Genomic DNA, 10937 nt, shown 5'->3' on the forward strand with positions numbered 1-10937 from the left:
TACTCCGTATTTTAATATTTAATACTAAAATATTAAATATTAACTTAAAAAATATCTAAAGTTTGAACAATTTAGGAATGTAACAATAGCTAATCGACCGACTAGGCGACCTAGTTGGTGCCTAGTCGTCCTAGTCGATGCCTAGGCGGCACTTAAACGGCCTAGTCAGCCACCTAGCCGATCAGCCGCCTAGACCACCAATTATGATGATACGCTAGGTAGCAATATAATTAGTCATTGCCTAGATAGGATTTTTGCAATACTGCTTATAAGGAAAAATGTAATACTTTTGATGAAAATATAATAGTTTTACGTCAAAATATAAAAGTATATCAATTGGTTAGCTGTTTCTATTTTCTAAGTCCTTATTAATATAAGAAGTTTATTTGAAGTGTATTTTAAGATACAGATGACATAGATTTATGTTTAAGGATAAGGAATGAAACAAAGTCCAAATTTAATTCTTCCGTCAGCTGCTGCTCTGCTTGTGGGAACATAGATTTTTCTTCATCAGCCCCAACGTCAGCTAGTTCAGATTAAGTTATCAGATTGGCCTTATTTTGTTGAATTGAATATGCCTTATTTTGGCATGCATGCAGATCAGAATTTATACGTACCCATCCTAGGAAAACAAATTAAATTTTAACTTATTTCCTTAATGGCGGCGGCGGCGGCGGCTGTAGATAGGATAGGATAGTATCGTATGAGAACCTCGTATGGGTATAAATACTGTTGCCTTGCCCTTCATTTCTTCATCGCAACATAACCTAGCTACCTGGCCTCATAGTTGATCTGATCTCTACTCCCGCTTGCAATATAATGGAAAACAATATCCTACGCCCTGTCGTCAACTTCTCTCCTAGTTTATGGGGTGATCAATTCCATTCATTCTCAATAGACAATCAGGTATATATATATATATATATATATATATATATATATATTACTACCTCTGTCCCATTTTACCGGTCTTACTTTCTTTTTTAATTTGTTCCAAAATGTTGTCCTATTTTCAAAATTGAACATCACCATCATTCTACTTTTCCTAATTTTAACTTTTGCTTTTTTTAATAGTTTTATTTTCAAAAGTGAAAAAATTGGGGGCATAATTAGGAAACACATCACACTTACTTTAATTTCTTAAAAAGCGAGCAAAAAGCAAATGAGACATCTAATTCGGAATGGAGGGAGTATATATATTAGACATTATTTATTTATTTAGTAGGTGGCCTATCTGGTATGCATAGAATCTATCAGAAACCTAACCTCCTAGTAGTGAAAGTGGAAATTTACTTTTTTAAACGGTAAATTTGTAGAGTGTTAGTAGTTTTGTCTCATACTTAACTCATAATTCAATCTATATGGTGTATTGGTATTATTCTGAGAGTACCTAACTTTATGTGCTATATGATACATGTCTTGTATCCCATTAATACATGCTTTATATAATGTATGGCCTATCTGGAATATAGACTAACCCTAAAAGTATGTTCTCCCAACAAACACTTGCACCATATAATTAAGGCTCATAATATATAATATATACATATTATATGGGAAAACCTTACACTAGCTTCTAATTTAATAAATATATACTTGCAGGTTGCTGAAGAATACGCAAGAGAGATTGAAATTTTGAAGGAGCAAATAAGGGCTACGCTGCAGATTGCTTCAGGAAGCAGTAATGTGGCGGAGAAATTAAAATTCATCGATCTGCTAGAACGCCTTGGAATAGCATATCACTTTGAGAAAGAGATTGATGATCAACTCCAACATATTTATACCCACCACCCCATGCACTCGCATGATTTGGAAACCGTTGCTCTTCAATTTCGATTGCTCAGGCAACATGGTTACAAAATTTCTACTGGTAATTTCTTAATTTATATATATATTAGCCGGGATTATCACTAAATTAACTAATTTTGAGTACTACTGACTTTGTACAACGTGCATGTAGATATTTTCAGCAACTTTGTTGACAGCAATGGAAAATTCAGAGACACCTTTGATGTGAAGGGTCTGCTGAGCTTGTACGAAGCTTCGTACGTGAGCACACACGGTGACGACATTTTAGAAGGTGTGGTCGCTTTTGCGGCGACTCGTCTCCGATCTGCAGCACCACTTCTAGAACCCAACAGCACTTTAAAAAAGCTGGTGACGCATGCCCTGGATCAGCCATTGCACACCGGCATGCCCAGAATCGAAACGCGCTTTTTCATATCGGTGTACGAAGAAGAAGAGGACTCGTCCAGGAACGATGTGTTGCTGCGCTTTGCAAAATTGGATTTCAATTTGCTGCAGATGTTGCACAAGCAAGAGCTCAGTGAAGTATCAAGGTTTGTTCAATTCGTCATACAATTATATATAGCTAATTTAATTTGTTATTATCACTTTGTTGAATTATATTATATTGTTGAACAAGCATGCATGTGTACGTGTATGTAGGTGGTGGAAAGAGTTGGACTTTGCCACAACACTTCCTTATGCAAGGGATAGAGCAGTTGAATGCTATTTTTGGGCACTAGGAGTATATTTTGAGCCTCACTATTCTAAGGCTCGTGTCATGCTTGCCAAAAACATTTCGATTGTTTCGATTTTAGATGACACCTATGATGCTTATGGTACCTTAGAAGAATTAGATGTATACACAGATGTCATACAAAGGTATAATATACACAAAAATATACTAATGTATATATGTTCATTTATATATGTATGTCGGTGTCATTTTTCTAATTAAGTTTATCCTTTTTTATGGCCTTTAATTAGGTGGGACATTAGTGAAATTGATCGGCTGCCAAACTATATGAAAATTAGCTATAAAGCTCTGTTAGAACTTTTCGATGAAGATGAGAAGGATCTCTCAAAAGAAGGAAGATCATATGTCGTCCAACATGCAATGGAAAGAGTACGTAAGAATAGTAAATTTGTTATATGATGTCTTATTTGGTTTGATCAAATCTTATATAAAACTGATTAATCTATTAAATATATAGATGAAGGAACTTGTGAGATGCTACTTTATTGAAGCCAAGTGGTTCATTGAAGGAGAAAAGCCTGTGTTTGCTGAATACCTTAGAAATGCATTTGTTAGTTGCACTTACTATTTGCTGGCCACAATATCTTGCTATGGCTTGAAGTCTGCTGACGACAAAGTATTTGATTGGTTAATGCAAAATCCTAGAATTCTTGAAGCAAGTGTTACATTATGCAGGGTCATCGACGACATAGCCACCTTTGATGTAAGCTTACAGATGTCTATATTTTAAACATAGATCAAACAAATTTAATTCCTTTAGATGTACCTTAACATGAACTACTTATTATTATTATTGATTCTATTTTGATAGGTTGAGAAAGATAGAGGGCAAGTTACAACAGGCATTGAGTGCTACATGAAGGAGTATTGCGTATCACAAGAAAAGGCAATGGAAAAGTTTCAAGAAATGGCTGAACTTGGCCTGAAGGATTTGAATGAAGGGCTCATTAAACCAACACCTGTTCCTGCAGAGATTCTCTTACGTATCGTGAATCTTGCTCGAATTGTTTTTGTCACATACCAGCACAACCAAGACGGATATACTCATCCTGAAAAAGTTCTGAAACCTCACATTATTGCATTAGTCGTGGATCCTATACCAGTATAATTAGTTAATTAAACCTTAATCATATATGTTGTGTATTTAATTTAATAAAATGTCGTATGAGCAAGTCTTAGCTTGTTGAGTTGTGGACTTGTGGTAGGGCAATTATTTTATATGTTCATCATTGTGTATTTGTGAGGAACTTGTTCTCCTCCTCTATGTAACTGATTCTTAAATTTGGTGATTAATAAATTTCTTAGCATGCATCTTTAATCCGATCCCAATTCCCAAGGCTAGGAACGAGCATGCACATTATTTTATGCAAGGTGCACCTTGAAAATGGCCTTTGGAGAAAATCTTGGAGGAAGATGATTGTGATATAATACATCATCACTTTAGCGGTGAAATTCCTTGATGGATAACATTCGTTTTTCTCAAGATTTTAGAAGAGATTCGGGAGATTAGAACTTTTAAGAATGGTGACCCACAGTGACCCATCTTTATTATGTCCAATTAATCACTTGCATTTCTTTCTTTTTGGTCACCTTCCTAAATTTTTGCTTACTGAACATAAGAAGTCCCTTCACTTTAGAAGTTCATTTTCAAACTTTACATTTTGACCAGTTGAGCTGTTTATGCGGGCAGTGAGCCACCATTCTTGTTAGATCACGTAGATGATTGATATTCTCATTCCTTACCGTCAAAATTTTCTGCAATTCAACCCTCTCAACTACCTAAAGACCAAACAAAGGTAAGAAAAATTGTAAAATATTGAAGGACCACTACACCAAAAAGGTTATTTATTATTTTGTTATTTCGCTGTGGTTGGTAACCGCCACTAAATTGTTTAGAGGAAGTTCTTCAATCGTGCCTAAATATGAGATAGTTTGCCTAAATAGTGACGCTTATTAAATGTTGCTAAATATTTTTCTTTATTTATTTTTAAAAATTCTAGAGGCAGTTATCAAGTGTCACTAAATATTTGTCTTTATTTATTTTTAAAAATATTAGAGGTAGTTATTTAAGTGCCGTTAAATAATTTTTTGTTTTCATAATGAAGTGTCATTAAATATTTTATAATTGCATTATTATATTATCATAAATAAACTATATGTACACATTTAAATGGAAAGAAAATCAGTTGTAACTAACATTCAATAGTATTCAATAATATTTGAGCATAGTAGACTACATATTTAATTAAATAAGTATTTTTGACATAACAACAACAAAAACAAGTGATTCATCAATTAATATTTGAATCATCTAAGATAGGATCGTGGATCATGAATGCATAAGATAAGCCTAAGGTTCCTACTTGATTTTACCAACATTAATTATCTGGATAGATTACTGGATCATATTCAGATAAAAAATAAATAAAACAATAAGTAAAAGAAAAGGAACTAGACACCGAAGAATTGTTTATGAAGTACGGAGCTATACTCCCACGTATGCGAGGCAACTCACGTCAACCCAATCCACTAGATAATCACAAGGGGTTACAAGGAGCAACACAAAAAACCATACACACTATGGTTTACAAAAATACTCCAACAATAGCCTTCATCATCTTCGTAGTTGACCACATGCATGCCAAACTCAATTACCAACAACAAACATCATCAAACACTCATATAAAGCTGATAGATCACTCGAAATGATAATAGGAAATTTTAGAGAGCTTAGCCAAACTGCTGGATCAGACTTATCAAATTAATTCAACACAAATACCAAGCTTGAGTGATGTATTTATATATAGTAGAAATTTCCAACCGAACCAATCTGAATTTTTGCATCTTAGATCACCTCAAAACGTGTTGTTACATTCATTTAAAATCCCAGTAAAAATAGTAGATCATGGAGACCATATTTGGTTAGAGGAATATGCCCACTGGACTGCATTCTGTCTCTGATCCAGGCTGCCTATAGCGAGTTCTGACTTTGGTCCAGAAAACTGATCCAGCATAATAAAATGCAACCTATAAAAAAAATCTTATGTTCTGACTAATAATTAAGCCAATATAAAAGGGTCCAAATGTGTATAATTTGTATACTTACAATCTCCCCCTTTGACAATTATTTGTTAAAACACACAAACAAATATACTCTTAAGGAAAATTAAATATTTGATCAAATTTATTAAAACAACCATAAGTATATTTGTTTACCAGAAATAGCCTATGAGAAATAAAAGCATACAGACTCAACAAGCTCCCAATAGTCTTTTAGAGCAAAGACTTCCATCAGTACACAATATCACCATGCCAATTCAATTTCCAGAACATACCAATAACACCACACCAATCAATATCCGACATTCATAACTCACACATTTCATACTTCAAAGATAATCCACTCTGAGAAATGAACCAAGACAAATCCAAGAAAATACCTCTATAAAATTCCATAAAAATACCATACCAGAAACTCCCCCTTAATATTTGATCCCCCTTTTTGACAAAGGAATTGCCAAAGGTGATCATCAAGATTCAGGACTGAAAGCTGACGGGTGACCAGAAGATCTATATTACTGAATATACCCTCATGATCAATCAACATGATTAATATTCACAACCAATTCCCCATACTATTCATCATCCATATCTTATCCATGCATCACTAAGAATCTCCATATTCACCACTTGGATATAGTAAATTCATCAATCTCATTCATCAACAAAAGAATCTATCAATCAGTAAAATAGTACAGATAAGATAATAATCCAAATGATATGAATATCCAAAAAATATGATAATCCGGATGATTAACCAAATAATATGATAATCTAAATGATATGATCACTAGATAATATGATAAGTAGATAACCGTGCTCCTCCTTAATTTGTACATCGTGGCAACTTCATCACAATAGCATCATAATAAGACAACTCTTAGAGCAAGTTTCTTGAAGCTGTAACAGGAACCTGCAAAAGTAAATTAGAAACGAGACCCTCAGAACTAGACTCATGTAACTTGAAAACAACCCAAAAAATAACGCAGAAGCACTATGTTGGTCCCAATAGGGTGGTGAAAAGTCTAGAGGGGGGAGTGAATAGACTTTTCTAACAATTAAAAACTTTATAACACTTCAACAACAGAGATTTCAAGTGAATAAATTCAACTTGAAATGTGCAGCGGAATATCGTACGGTAAAGTGCTATAAAACAAAACTGCGTAAAACTGAAGAGATACTTGACATGCAATACGCTGGAAAACCTTAGAATAGCTCAAGGAATATGTATGCAAAGTTTGAGCCACATGCGAACGTGGGAACACATAAACCCAGATGATATGATCAACAAAGTACGTAAAGGGTTAGTGAGTTACGTTAAAGCATGCAAATAATATAAAGTGCAGTAAAGTAAATGAGAGGCAGAGATTTATAGTGGTTCGGAGATGGTGTAATTTTCCTACTCCACTTCTTCCTTCTCCAAGGAAGATTTCCACTATCTTCAATCACCCAGATACAATAGTGAAACTCCCGAGTGCTACGCACAAAGCTACACTCAACCACGAGCTCTCCGCACAAAGCTAAGCTCCCGAGCGCTACGCACAAAGCTACGCTCCCCGAACGCTACGCACAAAGCTACGTTCTCGAACGCTACGCACAAAGCTACGTTCCAACCAAGTGTTACGCACAAAGCTACACTTAGTTCAACCGAGTGTTACGCACCCAGCTACACTCCTTTCTACTCTCAGTAGAGATACAACTGTTGTTCAAAGAAATAAAGATTTCTTTTCTGAGACTTGAGTTCCTCTCGTGTATAGCTCAATTATCTCAACACTTTGTACTTTAATCGCATTCACCGCTTAGGAATACCACTTGTTGATTTTCACGTTTTTGGTTCGTAGTGCTGTAACCTCTGCTCTTGTCTTCAAGTCTTCTTGGGCTTTTTATAATTCAAAGAATTATTTGCCCGTTATGAACATTCAAATTTTGAACGTTCACTTGATCTGATTGGTCATTCCAATCTGATCTTGATGGCCATACCTTCTCATTTAATGACCATACCGTTGATCTGATAACTTGCCAATTTGATCTGATAAAATCTCCATTTTGATATGCTCATTTAATGCCGTTGGTAATTTTAGAAAAATCACCTCTGCAAATTGCTCACAAAGTCTTATTTTACGGCTTGATTGATCCTTGAAACTTGTAGCCTCCAATTTTTGACTTTGTTGCTTTCTCAGCTTGATATTGCGGACTTTGTATCCTTCAAAGCTTGATATTCTTCACTTTGTTGTATTCTTGATTTGATCTTGGGCAAGTTGATCTTTCAAAAATATTTACCGGGTGGCTCTTGCTTGAGTATGAACAATAATCTTCAGAAAATCACCACCTTCAAGTTTCTTCTGCTTCAGGGTATTACGTACTGAACCTAAAATATTTGAGACATGCAAAAATGACTAAGTGTTAGTTCCTCTCTTAGTTGCTCCATAGCATGCTTCATAGTGCTTTAAAATGGCTTTCACGCGTGTAGAAATGGTGTAGTGTTCACGCGTATGTAATCCATGCAAAGTTGCTCCATGTTGACTTTGACTTCCTCCATTGACCAAAAATTAGCTCCAAAGGTCTTGGCCGTGTGACTAGCTCCAAGGTTCCTCTATAGGAGCTTTCAAAATGTAACAAGTAAGATTCAAACACCAGACCAGTAGGTATAATTCTAAGCCTTTAACAATTTCTCTGACTAGCTCTATGGAGTTTGACTAGCTCCACAGCTTCCTCTAAAGACCAAAATATTGACTTAGAGCGTGATACTACTAGCTCCATTCCTTGCTTTCCAAAGTTCAAAATGTTCTCAATAGGATTCAAACTCGTGTCTTCTAGCAAAGATAATTCAGCCTTGTCCATTGGATCATATACACTCATGTGTATAGTGGAAGCAAATGACTTACAAGAGTCATGACAAAATGAACTCTATAAAACAATAATTCGAACCAAACTATTGTCATGACTTGTCTTCCGGGTCTAAACTCTACACTCTAAAAATAAAATCGGGGATTTCTAAAATTACAATTTGGCTAATCAAAACTGTTACAATTTTATTCCTAACACACTTATAGACACAAATTCAAAAAATGTCATTTTGGGTCAAATAATGCAGGAAAATTAGCACATAAAACAATAAACCCATTCAGGTAAAACATATTTAGGCACAGATTCATAACAGTTAGCACAGAAAGCACACACACAAAGTCAAATACAGTCATGACCGGACCAAACAAATAACACAAAGACACAAATGACATAACAAGAATAGCAATATCAGATTCAGACATCAATTTAGAGGAACACATAAATTAACTATGGAACAGATACAAGCAATTCAAGCAAAAATATGTTTAGAAAAAGGATAAAGCAAGCACAGGTCTAGAGAATATAACATTAAAAAAAAAAAGAGATACGCCGATAATATTAAAAAAAAAAAACATTCAACTTAGTCACATTTAAAGAAAGCATAAATGACACACGAGAAAAGCGAAAAAAATCAGGAAAAATAACGAAAAATAAATATCCTAGACACATGTATTGAGAAAATACCAACTAAAGAATAAGAAATAGAAGGTACCAATAATCCTGAAGAGATTTTTCTTTCAGCTTTTAATGAAGCACCGAGTTCGAATAAAACTTAGAGATTCCATCTCTGAACAAAGTTCTTGATCTGAAAAGAGAGAAAACTCTTATTAGGAAAAAATATAGCTTGTTGAATTATAAATTACCTGGTTTTATTTTGACGATGATCCTTCAATGTAGATTCTCTAATCCAATCTCTCTATCTTCCACTAGTTCCCAAGAACCATTTTGTCCTTGAACTGCGTGTGGTATTAACTGAGATATAAAATATGCTTTCCTGACCCAAACTTGTTTTACAAATGGAGCGATGCGCTTGTGAGTGTATTTCTCGGCCCCTTGATCCTTATAAAAATATAAACACTCAGGTCTGGTGTGGCCACGGATCCTGCAATAATGACAAACGAGGTCATAAATCTGTAAGCACGTTTGTTTTGCCATACTTTACCATGATTTTGTCTTGCTGAACTTGACTCAGGAATATCCTCTGGATCTGTTCCAGTTGCTTTGACAAAAATGGTTTTGTCTTTATGGTTGCCACTGGTGAAGCCAAGGTCGAATTTTGCCAAGTGTTGAGGTATTATCTACCATTTGTATCTGCTTCTTGAGTGAGTTCAGTTCTTGTTTCAGTGTCTAAATCTCCCGATTCAACTTCTCTTCTCGATCAGAAGCAATTTTAAGTAGTAGATCTTTATCAGCTTCTTGATTCTTGTACACTTTGCTGACATTTTCTAATATTCATACCTGACTACACAGAGAGCGATTAACTTTAAGCAAAATTTCTCACTCGGCATACCGTTTTTTATATTTTACTTCATAAGAAAAAACAGGTAATTCAAAATCCTCAGCTGAGTTATATTCACCGCCTTCTGAATCAGCAATATCTTCAGCTTCTAAATCAGCTCTAGTTATGGCCGTGAATGCAACGAAATTGCCAGAAATCTCTTCTGTATCAGATTCAACTTCGTTCTGGTTCAGGCTCATCATCGCTCCAAGTTAATGAAGCCATTAACTTCTTTTTTCTTAGATAGGTGGCACATTCAGCCTGTATGTGGACATATCCTTCACATTCATAGCAGCGAATGCCTTTGCTGCCTGACTTTTCTCTAGTCTGGAATGGTCGGGATGCAGACGGTTTGTAATTTGATCCATTTGATTTTGAGTTATTTTTTGACACATTCGAGTTTGAACCTTTGTGATTTTGCGGTTTATTGCCTAAAAAACTGTTCTTTTGTTTAACCTGTTTCAAAATCATATTAAAAAGTTTGGTTAATACTACCACTGGATCATCATCATCAGCTTCATATGGATCAGAACCAGTTTCTTGTTCAGGTGTAAAAGCAACACTTTTTTGTTTCTTGGAATGGTCAGTAAGAATTTTCATTTTATACGTTTTAAGATTACCCATTAATTGAGCCAAGCTTTGATTTTCCCAACTAGTGTGTTCTTGAATAGCAGTTACTTTCATTCTGAACCGAGGTGGGAGAGGCCTTAATACCTTTTTTATCAACTTCTGCTGAGAGAACGGTTCACCAAGTGTTGTAGCGCGGTTGGCAATATCCTGAACACGTTCATTAAAACTAACGATGTTCTCATTGTCATTCATACGCAGATCTTCAAAAATCGTTTTGCACAAGTTGGAGCTTAGATTGCTTGACTGACGCAGTACCCTCATAAGTAGTTTCTAAAATCTCCCACCCCTCTTTAGCGGAATCACAACCTGTTATCAAGTTAAATTGGCTTTCATGAATTAAGGAGAATATAATATTAAGGG

The 10937-nt window shown here is 35.1% G+C and overlaps 1 protein-coding gene across 1 annotated transcript; it reads left to right on the forward strand.

Moving 5' to 3' along the window:
• Positions 1-760: 760 nt before the first annotated feature.
• On the forward strand, positions 761-3862 carry LOC116032609 (vetispiradiene synthase 3-like). The gene is made up of 7 exons (XM_031275263.1): positions 761-906; positions 1603-1870; positions 1961-2339; positions 2449-2667; positions 2773-2911; positions 3000-3245; positions 3354-3862. Exons 1-7 carry the CDS (start codon positions 820-822, stop codon positions 3648-3650), a joined length of 1635 nt encoding a protein of 544 aa, XP_031131123.1. The 5' UTR covers positions 761-819; the 3' UTR covers positions 3651-3862.
• Positions 3863-10937: the final 7075 nt, after the last annotated feature.

Source organism: Ipomoea triloba, chromosome 10 (assembly GCF_003576645.1).
Source record: "Ipomoea triloba cultivar NCNSP0323 chromosome 10, ASM357664v1".
Taxonomy (NCBI): domain Eukaryota; kingdom Viridiplantae; phylum Streptophyta; class Magnoliopsida; order Solanales; family Convolvulaceae; genus Ipomoea; species Ipomoea triloba.